General features: G+C 43.4%; 3 protein-coding genes across 20 annotated transcripts in view; 2 read left to right on the forward strand and 1 right to left on the reverse strand.

Annotated features, from left to right (window-relative positions):
• The window catches only part of PBRM1 (polybromo 1), an 80485-nt gene extending 72636 nt beyond the window's left edge, over positions 1-7849 (forward strand). For all 18 annotated transcript variants that reach the window (XM_041118821.1, XM_041118820.1, XM_029996053.2 and 15 more), the window contains 3 exons: positions 2259-2329; positions 4134-4350; positions 4687-7849. In XM_041118821.1, coding sequence (XP_040974755.1) covers positions 2259-2329; positions 4134-4350; positions 4687-4859 — 461 coding nt within the window. In that variant the 3' untranslated portion in view covers positions 4860-7849. The remainder of the gene's footprint in view (positions 1-2258; positions 2330-4133; positions 4351-4686) is intronic.
• A 4331-nt stretch (positions 7850-12180) lies between these two features.
• Positions 12181-14757, reverse strand: SMIM4 (small integral membrane protein 4). The gene is made up of 3 exons (XM_029996086.2): positions 14647-14757; positions 14147-14325; positions 12181-12535 (listed from the first exon to the last, which is right to left on the reverse strand). Exons 2-3 carry the CDS (start codon positions 14295-14297, stop codon positions 12468-12470), a joined length of 219 nt encoding a protein of 72 aa, XP_029851946.1. The 5' UTR covers positions 14298-14325; positions 14647-14757; the 3' UTR covers positions 12181-12467.
• Positions 14758-14887: 130 nt separating this feature from the next.
• Positions 14888-20219, forward strand: part of NT5DC2 (5'-nucleotidase domain containing 2) — a 30830-nt gene continuing 25498 nt past the window's right edge. Inside the window, exon 1 of the mRNA XM_029996077.2 lies at positions 14888-15394. Coding sequence (XP_029851937.1) covers positions 15112-15394 — 283 coding nt within the window. The 5' untranslated portion in view covers positions 14888-15111. The remainder of the gene's footprint in view (positions 15395-20219) is intronic.

Raw genomic sequence — 20219 nt, forward strand, 5'->3', positions numbered from 1 at the left:
GAATATATGAGATACGTGCAAAACGTTGACAGAGCAGCATGTCCAGTAAACTGGCAGGGAAAGGTTACTGGAGAAATGTGATGCTGCTCCAGCAGTAGTTTTGCTCCAGCCAAAAAACTTGACAATTGTGCTTGAGTTTATCAGAGGTCTGAAAAGCTGAAATCAATCTATTCATATTCTTATGTCATTTGAATAGCGTCCTTCCACTCCTCCTTTTCTTATTTAAAGTGGGCTTATAAATGAAACTTATTGCTCTCATTCCTTATCAAACTCTTTTTTCAGTACGTTAATCAGTAGTCAGATTACCCTTAAATGAACCTGGTCATGTAAGACCCCTTGGCCATTGGAGCACTGACATATGTTATTATAAAGCAGTGTTCAGATTAAACATTGTTGGTAGAATAATAACTGGAAATACTTGGTGATGAGGTGAACTCAGTACACTGTTGTGGCCAAATTTTGAATCGATTTTTGAGAGCATATCTACTACATGTTTGCTTTTTTTTTTTTACACACTTTGATGAAAAGCGAGGCTGAATGAAGCATAAACATTTTTCCAGTGTTAATCCCATTAACAAGTACCCATTATGGGGAAAAATGTTCATCTGCCCTCTCATCCTGTTTTCCGTGGATTCTTTCTGTTTTTACCTCTGATAACTCATGTGTCTGTTTAAAAGATGTGCATCCCATATGTTCAGCAGTTAAACAAGCTGTGGACAAAAGTGGTCTCATTTGCCTCTCCTTACCGCACTTGCAACTGTGTTTATCAGAAGCTCTGTTAAGACTATCTGTATGTAAATTGGTTTGGGGGGGGGGGTTTCATTTGTTTGTTTGCTTGTTTTTTAAAAAAAAATCCATCAGGTGTGCAGCTTGCAGCTTTGCTGGTGTGTATGATTCACCATAATGTCATGTAGAGGGAGTAGGAAAATAGCTGTGTGTCTGTGAGCCTGTCCCCGACTCACCAAGGCAGTGACATTTAGCACACATCAGCAACATACAAAAATGTTTGGGAGGCGAATCCAGGACAATGCATTTCTTTGAAGAGTTTTTCTAACTGGAGAAGTGGGCTGCGTGTATGATGTTTAAAACGGAGAGGATATGGATTAGGGAAAAAACAATGCCTGGGAATGGAGGACCACATGTGAAGTGGTGCTAAATGAGGCTGGGTGGGCTAAGGGTGAAGCCATGCTCTGATGCTGGAAAGGTGGGGGTGCCCTCCTCCAGACCTCTTTGCTTTGTACCAAAAAAAATCCATGCCACAACTTGTGTTATCAACGTTTTTCCTAACTTCTGACTTGCTGTTAGTACAGAGGCATTTAAAATGGGGGCTGTGATCAAGTGGAAAATGCATTCAAAATATGCTTTAGTGCAAAATGCTGTGGCACATCTTTTGATCACTGATACAGAAACCTGCATGCAAATTAAACCCTCAGGAAGAGCACAGTTAATTTGCAGCTTTTCCAATGAATGAATATGAGAAGTGGCATAAACAGAAGGAAACGCAGCAGCACACCCAACTTTTCAGACGAAAGCATCTATATGTGAAATATCAGGAACTGCATGACTCTTACGTAGATTTATAGATTTTTGTATGTAAGACTGACATGGGTGTTTTCTGCTGCGCTCTGTGCAATAGCGAAAAGTGTCAATATGTTTGAGAAAAACTAACAGTTTTTATTTTTTTGAAATTTATTTCAAATGTTCATCGGTCTTATATGTAAGACTATTAAAGCTTAACCTGCAAGTTACGTTTTATGTTAGTGAGATCTAACAGAATTTGTGCAATGGCTTGAATTTCCTCCTGCTGTGAATGTATTTTATAAAACTGAACACAAGGAAATGTTAAATGTTGCTAAAGCAAATCAGCATTTCCTTTCTTAAAGGATTCCAGGGAGATCCTGTCAAGCCGAAGGCATATATTATGAATGAAAAGATTTAGTCAGGCAATGACTAAGTAACATAAAAAAAACCTGAAAACCAAAAATTATTCACTTTGCATTTATTTAATTAAATTAATTCAACAGGCCACATATCGATGTTTGGTGGGGTAGTTGTCATGTTGGCTTTTTTTTTTTTTCATTCAGAATCTTCTAAAGTGTTGTTTTTACTGGGGGAGAGGGGGATATTTGAATGTCGTACATATGCTTAAAATAACTGTGAGCAATGATATCAAAGTATAAATTCTTACTATAGAAGACAAAAGAGGTATTTGTTACTGCTCTGAAATAAGACCAATTATTTTATATTTTGGAATATAGGTGTTATAGGCCAAAATGTGTCCCCCATGGTAGGCACTCCAGCACCCGGAGCAAGTCCTTTTGGACAGCAGGTGAGTAATTTTTGCATTATTTATGAGGCTCTAGGGCTCTGAATTAGCATTTGAACAACATCTGTCGTGGTTTAACCCCAGTCAGCAACTAAGCACCACGCAGCTGCTCACTCACTCCCCTCCCCCCTGCAGTGGGATGGGGGAGAAAATCAGGAAAAGAAGTAAAACTAGTGGGTTGAGATAAGAATAGTTTAATAGAACAGAAGAAACTGATAATGATAATGATAACACTAATAAAATGACAATAGTAATAATAAAAGGATTAGAATATACAAGTGATGCACAATGCAATTGCTCACCACCCGCTGATCGACACCCAGTTAGTCCCCGAGCGGCGATTCCCCCCCCCCCCACTCCCCCCAGTTCCTATACTGGATGGGACGTCCCATGGTATGGAATACCCCGTTGGCCAGTTTGGGTCAGGTGCCCTGGCTGTGTCCTGTGCCAACTTCTTGTGCCCCTCCAGCTTTCTCGCTGGCTGGGCATGAGAAGCTGAAAAATCCTTGACTTTAGACTAAATATTACTTAGCAACTACTGAAAACATCAGTGTTATCAACATTCTTCTCATACCTAACTCAAAAACATAGCACTGTACCAGCTACTAGGAAGACAATTAACTCTATCCCAGCTGAAACCAGGACAGTATCTCACTTATAACCTGTAGGGGTGCATATAGCCCAGGAACAGCATAAATGAAATGTACACCGATGTATTTAGAACCAGTTAATATCTTACACTCAAAGTGTATGTCGGTATTTGTTGGTTGAATTGTTATTAGACTAATTAGGTTCTGTCCAGTGGGATAACTTCTGCAGTGTAAGCAAGACAGTGTTTTGTTTTGTTTTCCTTCTACTAAAGATGAGTCATTTCAATACACTGTTAAACTGCTGGTAATTTAGGTTTTGCATGCTTCAGTGATGCAGAGAGGACGCTGTCCACTTTCTCAGCCGTTGAGGAGTGGGTAAAAACTGTTTTGTTTGCTCCTGTATTTCACGAACTGATGAAGCAGATGTTCATTGGCAGTTCAGAATTTGTGAGTTTGGATAACAGTGATGATCAGATGTTTCTTCTCAGAGATGAACACAGATTAAGTATTCAGCACATTTCCAATTTTATTGTCTAAATTTTTGCATCATAAAGAGAAGTGTGATTTTGGCTAGAGGGTGTAAAGAAAACCAGAAGTTGAGTGAGAAAGTAGTGGAGTGTATATGTCATGACACTGAGTTATTCCAGACCACAGGATATCTCTGCTAAGAGTTCTCAGTACTGCTACTTAATCACAATGGTGGGAATTCTTCTGTGTGACTGGGGTTTTTTTGTGTGCCTGCGATTTTTGCCTGACAGTGATTAGCATTTATTCTGTGGAAGTATCCCAGTCGTCCAAGGATCAGGGTCAATTTGGATTAGATGTTTTAGATATAAACCCCACACTTCACAGACCACACAGTTTCTGATGAAATTAGAGAAAGCACGAAATAAAAAGGAGGCAAAAGGAGTAATTAAGATTAATAGGAGAGAGGAGAAATGGTGGTAGTAATCAGAGTATGTTTACATAGATTAGAAATATGAACAATGTTGTCTGTTAAATATGAATATGGTTTGTTTGCACTTCTCTCTGTGCATCTCACTGACCCCAATAGATAGCCCTGGCTGAAGTGGGTGTCCTCCAGGGAAATTTTCTTACGCCTTTGCTCATAACCTGTTTTGAAGCTCCATTGTATGAGGATGACCTGATGCACACATGTGAACTGGCTTCCCTGCAATTCCCCGAAATGTGATCTCTCCATTACTTTGTCATTGCAGATAGGAATCCTTGGCCCGCCGGGACAGCAGGCACCGCCTCCGTATCCCGGCCAGAGCCCAGCGAGTCAGCCAGTTATGCAGCAGCCCACAACTCCCATGTTCGTCTCCCCTCCACCAAAGACACAGAGGCTTCTTCATTCTGAAGCGTATCTGAAATATATTGAGGGGCTTAGTGCTGAATCAAATAGTATTAGCAAGTGGGACCAGACCCTTGCAGGTAAGGCTTTTGATAGAGTGGAATGTTTCCACACAGAACACACTTCTTCATAACCATTAATATCTTTTGCTTTTATGAAAAATGCTAAATAAATCTGCTGCTTACTTAATAAAATGTACACATGCAAGTAATTATTAAAAAGAAATCAACAGAATGGGAATATATATGTTATCGGTAGACTAATTCCATTGATGTTGTATAAATCTAAGAATCAATTGTATGGGCTTAAATACTAGGAGTAAAAGTTATACTGTAGAATTACATTCAGCTTTTTCTAGAAAAATTGTGGTAAATATCAAAGCCAGTAGATAACTGGACCATTTCTTGACCTTCCAGCACGAAGACGAGATGTCCACTTATCAAAAGAACAAGAGAGCCGACTCCCTTCACACTGGTTGAAAAGTAAAGGGGCTCATACCACAATGGCTGATGCATTATGGCGTCTGCGAGACTTGATGCTACGAGACACCCTTAATATCCGTCAGGCATACAACATAGAAAATGTTTAGTCGCATAATTGCTTCTTTCTTTGATACCGGCATATAAGGAGTTTTGTGGAACAATAGCTGTTTTAGTTACTGGGTGGGAAGAGATAACCAACAATAATTTGTATTGCATTTTACTGTACATTGCAAGACCATTTTTATATAAGGACACTTTTAATAAGCATATTTCACTTTTTGTTATATTAAGTTGACTTTATCAAATACACGGATTTTTGCATATGTTTCCTTTGTTTGAAAGGCGATTTCATAATTGGTTAAGTGTAGTCAAGGATTCATCTTTCTTATACTTTATTGCTGAGAATCGGATGCCATTGTTTTTATATAAAAGAAGAAAAAAGAAAACAAAGTATTTACAGATTGATACAGTGGAATGTGAAATTAGTCATAGTTTACATCTTAGAAGAATGTGTGTACATGTGCTTGTGTGTGCTAGCCACTTCCAGCAGAAATCTTGCTTGGATGTGAACAGGGAGGATCTCTTAAAAGAAGCTAAAGGTAAGATGTGCATTGACGCTAGGGAAAAATGACATTTCAAGTCAATACTGAGGCAGCTGAGTGGGCCACAGCAATCACGGAAGTGCTAGCGTGGACAGGACGAGGGTGTCTTGACCACTAATGTTGTCCAATCCCGTCCAGTTAATTGTGTAGCCAAGGCCGTTGCGATCCTAAATCAGTAACAGAATACATGTGCTGGCATGTGCTTAGAAGGTGAAATGTTTCATCTACCGTGACCTGTGTTGGGGGTTCTGTGATGTCCCTAACACCGAGCAGTGGGAAGGGGAAGCTTCCTCCCTAAGCAATTCCGTCTGCATGTGGGAGAGGCATGCAGAACTTCGAACCAGTTCAGGTCTTGAAAGGTAAGTTAGAGGAGAAGAAAAGTTGAGTTGTTTTGTTAGTGAAGTAACGTGATGTTTTTAAATTCACACATATTCTGTTAATGATTGGGCATTGTAAGACATTTTTATATGCTTTCTTTAAGTGTATCGATTCACCTTAATGAAAGTTTTGCAATGCAAAATTTGACACTTAAATTAACTTTAAAGTAAAATACTACTGTACGGTATGTGTAAGTTCAGCATAGCGAGTATGTTGGAGAAATAGAGTACTTGCATTGCAGCCTTCAGAGGATTTGGGGGTTTTTTGTTTTGGTTTGGTTTGTTTTTTTTTAAGTTAAGTAAGGTAGGTATAGACTCTTCTTGCCAAATTTCAAGGTTGTGGCTGCCTTCTGCTAAAGACTTATCTGTCCTCGTTACTAACCAACCTTTCGGACTGCAAAGGTATTTGTTTAAAGGTAAATCCTTTAATGTATTTAATTTTAGAAAAAGAATTAATACTTCTGGATTGCATTAAGTAACTGGGAAAGCTCTATTAATTTGCAAAAATTGTTGGCAGGAACGTGGTCACTGCAACTCAGTCCAAAAGAACTGATTTACTGATACACTTCGTCTTACTGCTAGAGATGTTCATCATGTGGAAATGTTTTTTAAAGTCTAATAGTACAGAACACTTTCATTTCAGTATATTTGGCAGAAGGTTAAATATTTTTCTTCAAATACTGGATATCTTGGGTTTTGTTTTGCTGATGTAATTAATACTGATGAGGGAAGTGACGTGCAAGTATAAACTGTTACTTAATTTTACTGGCTAATTCCTCTCCCTCTCCTATTGCAATCCTCCAGTCATTGCACAGAAAACAATGTAATTACAAATAGGCACTTAAGGACAGTTTAGATCAGATGTGCAATGGACGTGAAGAAAATGGAATTAAGCAACATATAGGGAAATTACAATTTTGAACTCTACAAGTAGCACACCTGTGGTACAGAAATTCTTTACTGGCCTTTGTAAATTATCAATTTTATTTAATAAAGTAGAAACTGAATAGTCTTAGACCACCCCCATATATACAGTATCATCTTAAAATGTGATTAAATTACCGTAGGCTTTGCAATTTTTAGCCACAAAGACGGGACGTTGAAGTGAATCAGGCAGCAAATCCTAGTTTTTGAGTATTTGGAACTATCAATGATTGTACTAATACACCACCAGATTCTCCTACTTCTCAGCATTAACAAAAATTACACCAAAGAACCTGGGATGGATTTTAGTTAAGTTATTGTTTTATTTATTTTCTTTTGAGGACTGGATGGGACTCCCTTTGGAGCCTGTATAACTCAGATGTTTAATTTATCTGAAGGTCAGTGATGAGCAGACTTGCAGCACTGGCTCTCTCCTGCCCGAGCAGCTGAAGCTCTACTTTCGCTGCTCTTTCCGGCCCAGGAGCAAGAGATTGGAAGTGCAAACGAAACCTGGGTCCTCCCGCAAGGCAGTGCAGAGCACTACCACTAAGCCACTGGGCTGGCCCTAATCAATTATTTTAAGCTTTGTTTATTTATTTCAAAATCATGTCTCTGTATATTGGAGGCATTTCAGTCGATTGCAGTAAAATTTAGGATATAATGGCTACAGTCTAGAATTCAAAACCAGCAAAAGAAACTGTTTTCTGACTCTGGTTTAAAAAAAAAAAAAAAGACATGTCTGTCTGTCTTTCTTTTTCTCTCTCTTTGTGGGTGTTTGAACCCCTCATTTGTTTTCCACTGCCGTTCATTGTACTGGCGTGAACAAAACTTTCATATTAAAATAAAAGTATGTATGGGAAATGGTTGGCTTCTGTGAGAGTGGAAAACAGATTAATCTAGGACCGGTATTTTCATAAACCAGTTGGAGGTGACTAATAATTATTTGTTCTCTTCCTCAGTCCTTCCCTTCCATGAGAAAATTTACTGTTTGTGTAAAAATACAAAACGTTGATGTTGGTGACTTTTTTTTTTTTTTTTCAGCATATGTTTTCGGACCTGGTTAATCCATGCTTGGCTTTTCATTAGATCTTGTACTCCTGAAGGTTAAGCTGCTAACCAGGTTTATAACATGTATGTACCATCACTTTGTTTACCTGAGTCTTTTTAATTTGAATAAAAATAGTTTGCAAAGTGTTTTGGATTAACCAGGTTTGAGTGTCCCATCAAGACTTTTGTTAGGATTTTATTTCAAGTAATTCTGGCTGTTGCTGATCCAGATTTTATTAAGTCCTTGGTACATGCATGCTTGTGCGTGGGTAAAGAATCCTGTTTATATTGTCCTGTGTATTTCAAGAGGTGCCTGGTAGGTAATAAGAACAGTGATGCTGAAAAATATGGTTGAAAATTGAGCCATAAGGAGCATGAACAGTTAAACCTTGAAAAATATGTGACGCATTGGGAACAAGCTGAGTGGAGATGATAAGATTCGGTCAGGCCCAGATGCCCACACATTAATTGCTTTGAAAATAAACAGCAAGCCTTAATTTCATACTGGAAGCTAACCTGGTTCAGGACTGTCTTTTATGTAGCTGTGTAATAAAGGAAATTAGAACAGTAATATGGAAAAAGCATCTTTTACACAATAAAATTAGAAACCAGGATAGAAATTTTCTTTAATACCACAAACTGCAAGAAAAATTAAGCAATAGCAACCTCTTAAGTCTCAAGGTGCCTCTGCCATAAAATTTACAAAGAGGTATTTAAACAACCAGAGCAGAGCAGATAGCATTATATTTAATTAACACGTATTCATGTCTTTGACCCAGGGGATAAACGCTGCCTCTCATGCAGGCTGCCACCTTTACAGAACTTCCACCTTTCTAAAATTTGATAGTGCAGTTGCACAGACGAGACTAATTCTAATCATCCTGTACATCTTTTTTTGCTCAGACTGAGATACTGAAGATCATCCACAGATGTATGTAGCTCCCTCTTGGCTGCAAATGCACTAAATTGGAGCAGTGTTTCAAAATGTCTGGGTACTCTGAACATCAAGTAAGAAATGAGATCTGATTCATTGATATATGTGAAATTTTTTTATTAATAAAATAAACCTCATATCCCTTTTGCTTACTGCATTTTCCAGCAAGTCTAATTTGACCATCATGCAAAGAAACAAAAGGACAGCTGCTGCAGTGCAGTAGGATCTGGTGATCCTGGATAAAGAGATTCCCAGTCTCTGTCAGGCTTCGGAGACATGGTGGTCTCCTACAGTCAGTCCTTCCTGTGCCAAAAGGGATCAGAAATCCAGTGCAGAAATCTGGCCGTGCAGATTATCATCTGTTAAAGGAGGCAGTGGAGAAACAGGAAAAGAAATGGAGGAGAATGCACTGGATTACACAGCAACATGAGTAACCGGTGTGGCTCAGCCCAGGTTAAGCTAAGCTTGATGAAAGCCTTGGACAAAAAGGGTGAAGGATGGTTAGTCCTTCATGAAGTCTGTGCAACTGTCTCTACAGGGAGTGTCCAAATTCAGTTTCCATTGGATGATTTTTGGGAGGACTATAATTAATCCTCACGCTTTATGCCAAGCACCAATGTCCAGTGATAACTTAAGGAAATTCCTTGGGACCAGTCATCCCACCAGTGCCTGTTGCAGGCTTTTGCACCTTTCTTGGAAGCACCTGGTGGGGCTAGCCATAACCAGAGCGCAGGTACAGTTTTGTATGTGTGTGTGAAGTCCAAAGCAAAATCTCGCCTCCACTGAAGATAGTAGAAGTTTTGCTCCAGGGAAGAGTTTACAAATACCTAACAGATTAATATTTTTTCCTTTTTCTACTGTTGAAGAGCTGGGACAAAACTCTGCTTGCACCCCTATGCCAGGGAGGAGTACAGGCTGGGCACATAGACACTTTCTTTACTGGAACTTCTTTTCAGTACTTCCCTGGCTCACCACAGGTCTTTCAGCAGGCAGCATCTTTGGGTGCACAACAGCAGGGAAACAAATCAACGAACATCCATTCTTTCCACAAAATCATTCTGAATCGGTCATGAAATGGTTCCCTATCTAATGCTGGAGTGGTGAGCAGCATTGCTTGTACACAAGTATCGCTGTTTGTTCGCAGATGACTATTTACTGCTGCTGCTGCTTATACTAAGTTGAAATTTTCCATGCTTGATACCTATATTGGCCTGACTTCTGCAATTTGGAAAGCTTTCAGCAGAAATGCTTTGCTAATTCTCAGAATTTCCTACTGTGGCCGCTGCAAAGTGAACATATGAGACCGCTGTTCGTAGATGCTAAGCTGCATTCTGGGCTGACACCAGATGAACTCCCTGAAGAAGGAATGGACGTGCTCAACTCCAGAACTGGCAGGGGCTCAGCAGCACTTAAAATGAGAGCTGTGTTCCTGGCTTGCTCCCGCAGTGCATAACAGAAGCAGCGGTGTTCCCAGTGCTAGCCTGAGCTCCGAGCCGAAGGAGAGTTCTCACTTCCTCCCAGTTGCCCACCACCACAGCAGACAGATAGAGGGGGAAGCTGGAGGATGGGAAGGAAATAGGGAAATGTGAGCCGGAAAGAAGATGGGGAAGGCAAAGACCACAGAACTGGGTATCAGCAGGGATAAAACTGAGAAACCAGATGAAGACCTTGGTTGTTGAAGATTGGGTGTAGATTAAAACTGATACTAGATCCCAACGTGGGCTCGGTACTGGAATGGGCTGGGCACTGGGGCCTTACAGCCACTCTTACTTCCAGCGTTAGCAAGAGACTGGCAAAATCGAATGCAGAAGGATCAGCACTAGCAAACACATTGCGGAATCAAGAATACAGTTCAGATTTCTTAATGTCAAGCTTCATCTTCTGTCATAACAGATCTGTGTTCTTACATAACAGATCTGAAATCGTACAATGCCAACTTGGACGATTTTATTCCTGCACTGGTCACAAAGACCAGTGTCGCAGAATTCCCTGACACCACAATTCTTGTGAGTGACTGCAGCCTGTCTCTTTCTGTTTACCTAGCTGGAGACACCTAAGATATCTTCCAGACATGCTTGGCACTCTCAGCTGCAAATGGGAAACAGTGCTGCAAAATAAGAGCTCTGATGTGAAAAATTTGGCCTCAACTCACCAATGTCTGTGAAACACTCTGCTATTATTACAGGAGTGCTAAGGGAAGCCACAGGACGTTTTCATACCACGCTCCTGAGGACTGAGAAGTAACTAGGGCATGAGGCTTTTTCTTAAAAAAAAGCAAGGATATTGAAAAACTTACTTGCTCTATGGAAACAAAGAACCAGCAGGAGAGAGTTCCAAAAGGCTCAAGAAGTAAAGGCAGATGGAGCTAAAGCGTGATAATTTTCAAAATCTGGCTTTTTATTAATGCTTTATTCTTTATTGTATTGCTACAGTCAGGATTTAGTTCAGTGGAATGCTCTGTGACTGCAAAGAGAAGCTTGTGCGTGAGTGTTTGAACTTGGGCTCTACCTCGGAACCAAAGTCAAAATCTAATCCTTATTACTTCTGAAATAGAGGTTTTCCCCAAGTAATTCATTTGCTGTCCAGTCAAAATATGCAGTGGCACGGTCACATCTTTAATTCTCTGTCAGTTTTTTATCTCCTGAAAACACAAGTAGCACTAGTCCTCCAGATCAAGTGCTTGGAAGACACGACACAAAGTACAGTGGTTACCCTTTGCTTGCAAGTTGTGTACCTGCAGCATAACATCTTCACAACAGCCATTGTCTCTTTAGTTGATGAAAACTTAGTTCTGTGGAAAACGGCTGTTAGGAATTAGCACAGGAATGCATGTAAGTGTATGAACTCCCTTGGGTTTGTTTTTAGGCTGAACTTAAGAATTGGCTTCTTTGTGGAACCCTCAACATATACACATACCTTCAGAAATGAAACAAATTTCATTAATAAATGATCTTCACTGGTAATACTGCATCAGTCACCCTAACATGGCCACTTACATGCTCCCACGCACTTGAGAGCTAGTGTCACTGTGTTAAGGGAGTAAAACAAAACTTTAAAAGCTGTCCAGGTTATAGTAGTTAGCTCCGTTTTCCTTCTCTGGGGATACAGGAGTCCTGCAAACAGAAGTCAGGTTTGCTAGGACTACTGTTGCACATTCCTCTAAGCTTGTGCCTGTTACCACATAAACCCATCAGACTTTTCCCCCCAAAGCCCTCAGCTCAATTAATTGTTAGAGTAGCAACAATGGGTATTACAGCACTTGTAGGCAGTGAAGCCTGAATGCACGGATGACTTTCCAAACAGTGTGGGCTGAGTAAACACGGAGCAGTAAGTCTGTCCTCTTTTTATCTAGTTAAAATTATGTCACACTGGAAAGAAAACAAATCAGATGCCAGAGCAGTCTCTGTCAGTACAAAGGAAACTAACTAAAAATTACTATTTCCATTGTGCCAAGATGCTATGGATGCAATATGTAACATTTCTTTCCCATTGGTCTTGGCACAAGAACAGCGTCTCATCAAGCAAAGAAAAGCAGTAGCCAGACTCTGTTTACTCAGTTTAGTTTATTTAAAAGTACTAAACAAACATGAAATAAGTGGCAGAGGCCTACGTACAATGAACTTTTCGCTACTGTATTTGGCTTAAATACAAAATATTAAAGATACGAAGTAGATGGAGGAAGAACAAACTGCCACAACCATCTGAGAGCGTATTTCACAATTACAGTTCATCTTGCAGACAAGATCTTCCCCTACCATCAATGTGGCAGTAATGCTTCTTTGGTATTAGTACAGTTGAAGCATTCAGGACCTTCCCCTTGAAACCTTTCAACTAGAATTCGTTTTTTTCCATCCTTGCCTCGTACTGTCTTTCAGATCGTTTCCTACGGTAAACGTCATCTGCCAGAAAAAGATTTTATTATATTAGCGTTTTCCAAGTGCAAGATAATATTAAATGTATGAAGCCGGTCATCTCTTTTTAAACATTTCAATCCAATTTTCTCTTGCAGACACTAACAGGCAACTGAAAATTCAAGCCAACACAAATCCTTATTGCCACTTAAAAATAGCTCAATGTTCTCCCTCCTATCCAGGCTAAAGTTCTTCCCATCAGTCCTGATGAAATGTTTTTATAGGAAAACTGTTTCCAGTGTGATACAGTCATTTCTTGTCTACTTTCCCATGAGGGTGATTAAAAATACAAATGTCCAAACTAGCTGAAGCCAAATGGAAATTAAATTATAGGCACAAAGTCAATACCTGAGGACTGCCAGCATGGCTTCAGTATTTTAGCTTTTTGCCTTTTTTTAAAAAAAAAAAAAACAAAACCAAACACAACACAAAACACGGGAATATAGCCACCTTCATAGTCTTCCTAGCTGTCCTTCCTGCCTCCCCTCACCTTGATAACCCCCAAGTATCCATCACCAAATAAAATCTCTCACTGACAAAAAAAAAGCTCATCAGTCTTGTACCTTGTCACTTTGCATGGATTATGAGCAGTAATAAGGCTAAACTGCACAATTATTGTTACTGTAGTATAGTATCATTTAGGCATAGCTTTTTTTTTTTTTTTCTTCAGGAAAATAAGGCTCAAGCTGAAATATAACGGCTGCTACACAAGTGTGCTTTAGTTTCTAACCTGACTTTATTACTATACAGGTATGCCTCAGAAATTACTAAACTGAAAAAACACAACAAACCCACACCTTCAGAAGTGAGCAGCGAAGCAATTTTGTTTGCAGCGAGTCTGTCAGCTATGGAAATTGTATCAAGCTGTTTTATTCTACAGGAGACTCAGCTAAATTTCCCATGAAAATGAGAATATTCCCATATAACATACAGTAGAGCTGATCCTTTTTCTGAAGTACACAAAGATTTCTAGCAAGGCTTCTAAAAGGGAAGAATGCCACATTAAAACTAAATGCTTCAGCTTCTAGAAAATGAGTCATGAGAACGTAGCTAATGGCACTCAGTTTCATACTTCTTGTTCAATTACCTAATTAAAAAAGTCACGTTTCAGATGAACCCACACCTACATTTAAATTCTGACGACCCCTCAAAAGACCCCGAGTCTTTTTCCAACGTAAAAAAAAAAAAAAAAAAACAAACCCCAAACGAAACTAATTTAGTATTCTAAACCCTTTTTTTGTTTGTTTGTTTCTGCCCAGTGTCTTCTGCTAGGGTGGCAGAGTCTGGAGGGTCCCATCCTGTACTAAAGAGGGAAGCGGCTGACTTGCTGATTATCTTTGAAGTCCTCCAGGTGAGGACCCCCCCCCCCCCCCCGCACCAGACCCCGCTAACTCGTTGTTGTTCTGGGTAAGGGGAACCGGAGCGCCGGTGCGGTCACCGCCGGCAGGTGCTGTGGCACACGGGGCCGGGTCAGACCCGCGGCGGGGCCGGGACCGCCGGGGGGGGGGGGGAGGAGGAGGGGGGGGGGGGGGGGCAGTGATGACTCAGCAGGGAGCGGGCCTCCTCCCGCCGCCCCCCGCCGGCGCGGCCCTCACTCACAAAAGGTCTCCTTGCCGATGCGGACGTTAATCATGAACCACTCCATCGCTCCCCCGAGGAGGAAGAAGAAGGGCAGGAACCTGTACACGCCGAAGCGCCGCTTCCCGGGCACCAGCTGCAAGAGCCGCTTCACCCTCTTGCTCACCAGCATGGCCGGGGCGGGACCGGCGCCCTCAGCGCTTGGCGGACAAAGAAGAAAACGGGGGGAGGCGTGTGAGGGGCGGAACGGGACGCACAACGGCCCCCAGCGCCCCCGCCGTCAAACCGCGACCGGGAGGCCAAGCCCGCTGTGGGAGAGCCCCGGGCGCGGGGCCGCGGTCCCCGGTTTAGTCCCCGTTACGCCGGTGGAGGGGCGACACGGGGATCGCCCGGGACCGGCTTCGCACACCCCCCCCCCCCGCGGCGGAGCGGCCGTGGCGGCCCCTCCGCTCCCCCCGCCCCCCTCGCACGGGCGAGGGAAGGCGCGGCCAATCAGATCGGCGGTGCCGCGCGCCCCTCACCTCCCGCGCGGGCTCCCCGAGCCCGCAGGCAGCCCGAACGGAAGGACGTGGTCCGTGCCCGCGTGACCCCGCTGAGGGGAGGCTCGCCTCGCCTGATTGGCCGGGGCGGGGCCGGGGGGCGGGGCTGCAGCGGGGGACCACCGCCGCCCCCCACTCCCCGTCCCCCGTTCCCCCCCCCCCCGCCGCCCCCGCCTGAGGGGCCGGAGCGCGGCCAGCGGAGCCCGCCCGGGCCCCCGCCGCCCCCAGCCCTTCTCCGCCGGCAGCCGCTGCGCGCCGCCTTCCACCACCGCCGCCCCGTTCCCTTCGCGGCGAGGCGTGGCGCGGCCCGGCCCCCTCGCACCGGGCGGCGGGGATTGGCCGGGCGGCGGGTGTCTGCCGCGGGCCGGGGCGACGAGGAGAGGAGCGGAGCGGAGCTAGCCCCGGCCGTGTGCGGGCTGCCCCGAGGCGGCGGCGGCCGGCGGGACCATGGCGGCGCTGGGCATGGCGGCACTGAGGAGAGGCGGCGGCGCGGCCCCCCGCCTCCTCGCCGTGGCCGTCTCCTGCCAGAGCTGCCGCCCCAAAGCCAGCCAGTGCCCCGGGGACGGCGGCCACGGGCAGCCCAAGGACCACCACCCGGCGGCCCCCGGCAGAGCCCGGCGCGGCGCCGAGCCCGGCCCCGCCGCGGGCAGCCAGCCCCTCCCGGCCGAGGGAGCCGACACCAAGACCTACTTGTGGGCCAGGTACCACGAGATGAAAAAGCTGGTCTACGGTAAGGGCCGCCTCCGGGCGCTGGGACTGCCACGTCCTGCCGGGCTTGGCCTTTTTCCCTCTTTTTTTTTTTTCTCCCCCTCTTTGCATCCTGGTGCCTTTCCCCGCGCTGCAGAACTGGGGATGTGCCCGTTGCTGTGCCTCTGCCGGGGTTAGAAGCCTTCCCCCCCCCCCCCCCCCCCCGGCAATGCCATCCACATGCCTCCATCGCCCGGGGCCCTCTGGGAGGGTTTTATTTCTGTTGAAATCTGGCCCCGGTCTCCCTCTCCCCATCGTGGGCTTCCCTCTGTGAACATCCCTCAGCTGGTCTCAGCGTTTCAGGACACGCAGAGTACGTGGGGTTCTAAACAACCGGCCGCCCTAGCATGGATATCGTCGTGGTGAATGGTTTAAATGAAGGGCTTGTTGCATTTTTCTCTAATTTGCCGTTGGTTGGCATACCAAAACGTGGTTAGACTAGAACAAATAGACAGTCATGTTGACTGATGTGGTGAGGAGTCCAGGGTCCAACTTGTAACTCTCCATTGGTACAAGGGTGAGCGTGGAGAAGACTGATGCTACAGCTGCTAGGATGTCTCCTGATCCTGAGCTCAGTTTGCGAAACACCTTTTACTCATGTGTGCGTCTGTGCACGTGTGTTTTTGCCCCTCTGACCAAGAAGTTACCTGGCTCCATCAGGTATGTTGAAATCTTGCTAAGCAAGGAGAAAACTCATGCCAAATCCGTCCATGTGTAAAACAGGATTGTGGTCTTTTTGGCAGCAGCAGACCTCCACTGTATTAAACTCTCCTAAAAATATGAAAAAGTAGCTTTCATGGCATAAGGGCAGGGAACTTTTCCCTGATGGTTTCTTGATTCTTGGAATGCTGAAGGTAAGCACCGTAGAGAGCTAGGAAGCGTCACTTTGCCTCTGGTGTCAAATAGCTCTCCGTTAGCTTTTGTTTATCTAAGGGTTTGGAGAAGGACAGCAGCCAGCCATAGGCATCTGGAAGAACCATCTCACTGTTCTGAGATTGGCAAGTTCTGTCATTCCTTCCTCCCCCACCTTCCAGTACACGAGATTTGACATAAAATCTGAAGTCCTTCATGATGCACAAATGTAAAGGAATTGGCCGCCGATCCACTGGGTGCTCAGCCTGCTGCATTCCAGCTCTTGCAGGATGTGAGCTCCTTTGCCTGAGCTGTTGAAGGCAGTACAGGGTGCTGACAGAGGACAACAGCTTTGTGTTAACTCCCTGCTCCAAGACTGAGTTGTGGTTTTAGCCCCACTACTTGAAAGAAGTTCCAACTCACACGACATGTAATGGTGTTTGGACATTAATATCCTCAAAGGCATTTTTTTTCTTTTCCATAATGGTATTGAAACCATAGATCTAGATGTGTTAACAGACTGTGTCATGGTCTCTTGGGAAAATGCTCACTTCACTATGTGATGGATTGTGAAGTTTGTATTCACATAGTTGCACTTTGTTGGCATGCAAGAGATAGTTATTACTTGAGGTGGAGAACTAGTCAGCAGGACTAAATACAAAATGAAGTTCGGTGAAGTAGCCCATGTGTTACAGAGCAGACTCTACAAACCTTCAGGTAACTATTAGACATGTTGAATAAGAAGGCCCTCGTTTGTTTAAAGAATAGCTCCTCAAGCCAAAATTTCAAGACTGTGCTGTTATTCAAGTCTTGTCAAGAAAAGACATAAACAGAGTTGGTCCACATCAGTTTTAATTGTTGCTTTGACGACTAAACTGAGTTGTGCAAAACGGGGCATCAGTCTGTTCTTTGTTCTAACTCTGATGTAAAAGTGAATGTCTGTGGCTGGGTTATGGATTTGAAAACATCGTCACATCTCAATACTCATCAGCATTGAGTTTTAGAAGACTCCTGTGGTGCCACCTTCTCCTTCCTTCTCTGAAACTCCACCTTTGTGAAGTCCTTTGTCCTGTATTGTCAGTTATTGCTATTGGTTTTGGAGAGAGGTCTCTGCCAGGAGAATTTCTTGTGCATTTTCGAACCAGCTCTTGCTTAGGACCTGATTTATAGAGCAATGTTGCATTTTTGCACGGAGGGGATTCCAATGATAAATGCTGACTGAGTTGGGTGGGGCAGGCTCTGTAGAATGAGAGCTTCTGTGCAGTAAAGCTCAGTGGTGGTATGGGTTTGGTGGCCAGAGCCCACAAAGGTGCTGCTGAGGTAAAGTCTCCCCTTAGCATTGGCTCAAGAGAAGCCATTCTCTTCATTATTCCCCCTTACATTTTACAACACTGACTCTTAGGACCAAATTTCATTACCTGTAATAATTTGAGGCTACTACTTCCACTTAATGTGCTTTTTTTTTTTTTTTCTCTGCCAAAAGGAAAAGTATAATCGCATTTGTCAGAGGGGTGGTGTTGAGCAAGACTTGCTGTATTCTGATTTAATGACATCTGAAGTGTCAAGGAAGGCTGATATGCTCTCTCAGTAAGCAATGTCTGAAGTCTTGCACTCTAGGAAACATCCAGTCCTGAAACTGAATGGAACTGGCAAGTGAGTGAGGATTTGGCTGTAAGCAAGTGTGTATGTTTTTTCCTAGATCTTTCAAACTTGTAAGCATGGCTATAATAAATCAGTTTTCCTAAGGAACCTTTAAAATAACTGTTAACTTCTTGCCTCTGCATGACAAGCTTGAGTGTAGTTAAATGTGAGAACTACTAAGAACAGAGACAAGTTTACAGGCAGCAAGAACATGGTTAGGCATTGATAACACTGAGGGTGTAGCTCAGAGGTAGTCCTTGCTCTCTTTAGTGTGTGTGGATCAAGAGATACCTTTGCATCTAAATAATGCAAGCTGCAGTCAGCAACGTGTGCCCATCACATTCGGAAATGGGAGAGAAGACGACACCCCTGTGTGATCATTGCATTGGTGATTTTGGTGTGGCGCAGAGCTGGTTTTTGCAATCTAGCACATTTTGATTCTGCTTGTGTCGCTAATCTCAAGCAGGCACAAAGATTTAAGGGCCTCACTCTTTGCCAAACGAGGAAATCAGTCTAGTGCTATGACAATAAATGCCCTGTGAATCGCTTAGGGAGTGTGCACATTTCACTAGTTGTGGCATCTACAGATTGAGCTGGGACTGGGTATGACAATTAGCAGCCAGAACTGGAAGTGCGACCAGTTATGTTAACCTCCCAGTTCTGCTTTCCTAAATGTAAACATTTTTTTCTTGTAAAGAACTCTTATAGCAGCATTTGTCTAGTGCCTTTGTGTATATAAAAAATGTCATTTTGGAATCAAAAAGTATTTTTTAATGCTGCTTTTGGTTCATGCAGATTTCATTGGTGAGAAATCCCACAATATTTAGGCATAATGGCATAAATTTAAGACTATGGTCCGGAGTAATTTTCAGTACTCTTTTAACATGGTTCCTCTGCCCTTTAATGTTCTTTAAGTAATATTTCCCTCTTCCTACCCTCTTAGTAGAGGCATCTACTTCGGCTAGTTGGAGTGCTTTGCAGGAAATGGTACAAAACAACAGTTCAAAAGGATAAAGAGGTACTTGGAAGGGAGGAAAACTGGCAGTTTGTCTTCAGAAAGCAAGTCAGTGTGAGCAAAGGGAACTTTTTGATTCATGAAGAACGTGGAGGATGGTGGCCATCTGCTTTTCAGTATCGTTCTTTTCCTTACTAGTCTTACAAAGAAATTAGTGCAGCTGTCTGCTGTGTTGGACCTCTGGGAGTACAAAGGCTGTAGATGGGTGTGAGTTGCCTTTTTTCTGTATTGTTCTTCCCTAACATGCTGGATCTGAGGCTGAGAGAAAAGGAGCGTTTCCTGCATGATCCCGTTGGTACTCCTGGGAGCTCAGAAAAGCACAGGACGTGCTTGGCATCTCCTGACCAGAGCGTTTTTCACATCAGAAGGGGCCATATGGTGTCTTGGCATCTCTAAACATTGCTTACAGTTAATTACCTGCTTTTGTTTCCATTTCTGCTCTCATGTTGGGGATTGAGTGTTATTGCTTTCTAACAATGTGGGCTATTGCCTGGGAAGAGGCACTTGTGCAGCCATGAAGATATTCCAATTTAAGCAGCTGTTCAGGGCCTCATAGTGGTAAAATAAAGGAGATGTTGTGTGTTTACCTTGCATTTACATCCAGGTGTAAAAAATGCATGAGATCAAACACACTTTCTTGTGGTCTGCCTTTGTTGCTGAGTTTCATCATGTGCTACGGATATGCAGACACTTCCCTTAAAACCATCAGAGTTGCAAATGGGAGCGAATTGTGCAAGTATGCAGATTCCAGGCATTTGTATCTATTGCAAGAGCTGCTTTTTCCCCACTGTCCTCAGATGTATGCACGGCGGTTTTCCCTTAGATCATACTTCCTGGGTGAAATGCTGAGTAGACAGTGACTAACTGTGATACTGTCTCCCTTTCCAGTTAGGAGCCAGATGGAAAGAGTAGTTGGGATTATCGTTCTTTTTTAATAACCCAAACTGGTTTTCATTTTGTTTTTTTCTTGCTGTATTTTATCATATCTGTCCAGCAATCTGTTTCAGTGTCTTAGCAGAGGAAAAGCAAAAGCTATCGTTCTTGGAAAAATGGCATCTTCATGGGCTTCTGGAGGGTGTCATCTGTTTGTTTTGACTCGAGGATTGCCACGCAAACTGAGGCAAAGATCCCTGGCAGATTACGTGCTGAGTGTCAGCAGAGCAGCAGCACCCAAGTCTGCAGCCCAGGACTTGATTAAGCACTCAGAATTTGTAACCACCCAGGTGATTATCTTTAAAAAAAAAAAAAAAAAAAAAAAACCACAAAACCAAAAAACCAACAACAACAACAAAACCTAAAA

This window comes from Aquila chrysaetos, chromosome 20 (genome assembly GCF_900496995.4).
Source record: "Aquila chrysaetos chrysaetos chromosome 20, bAquChr1.4, whole genome shotgun sequence".
Taxonomy (NCBI): domain Eukaryota; kingdom Metazoa; phylum Chordata; class Aves; order Accipitriformes; family Accipitridae; genus Aquila; species Aquila chrysaetos.

Excerpts from the sequence above, each read along its gene's own strand:
- SMIM4 (XM_029996086.2), bottom strand. The coding sequence starts at position 14,297 with ATGCTGGTGAGCAAGAGGGTGAAGCGGCTCTTGCAGCTGGTGCCCGGG. Across the intron at positions 12,536-14,146 it reads CATCGGCAAGGAGACCTTTT|ATGACGTTTACCGTAGGAAA; the intron begins GTGAGTGAGGGC and ends TTTTTCTGGCAG.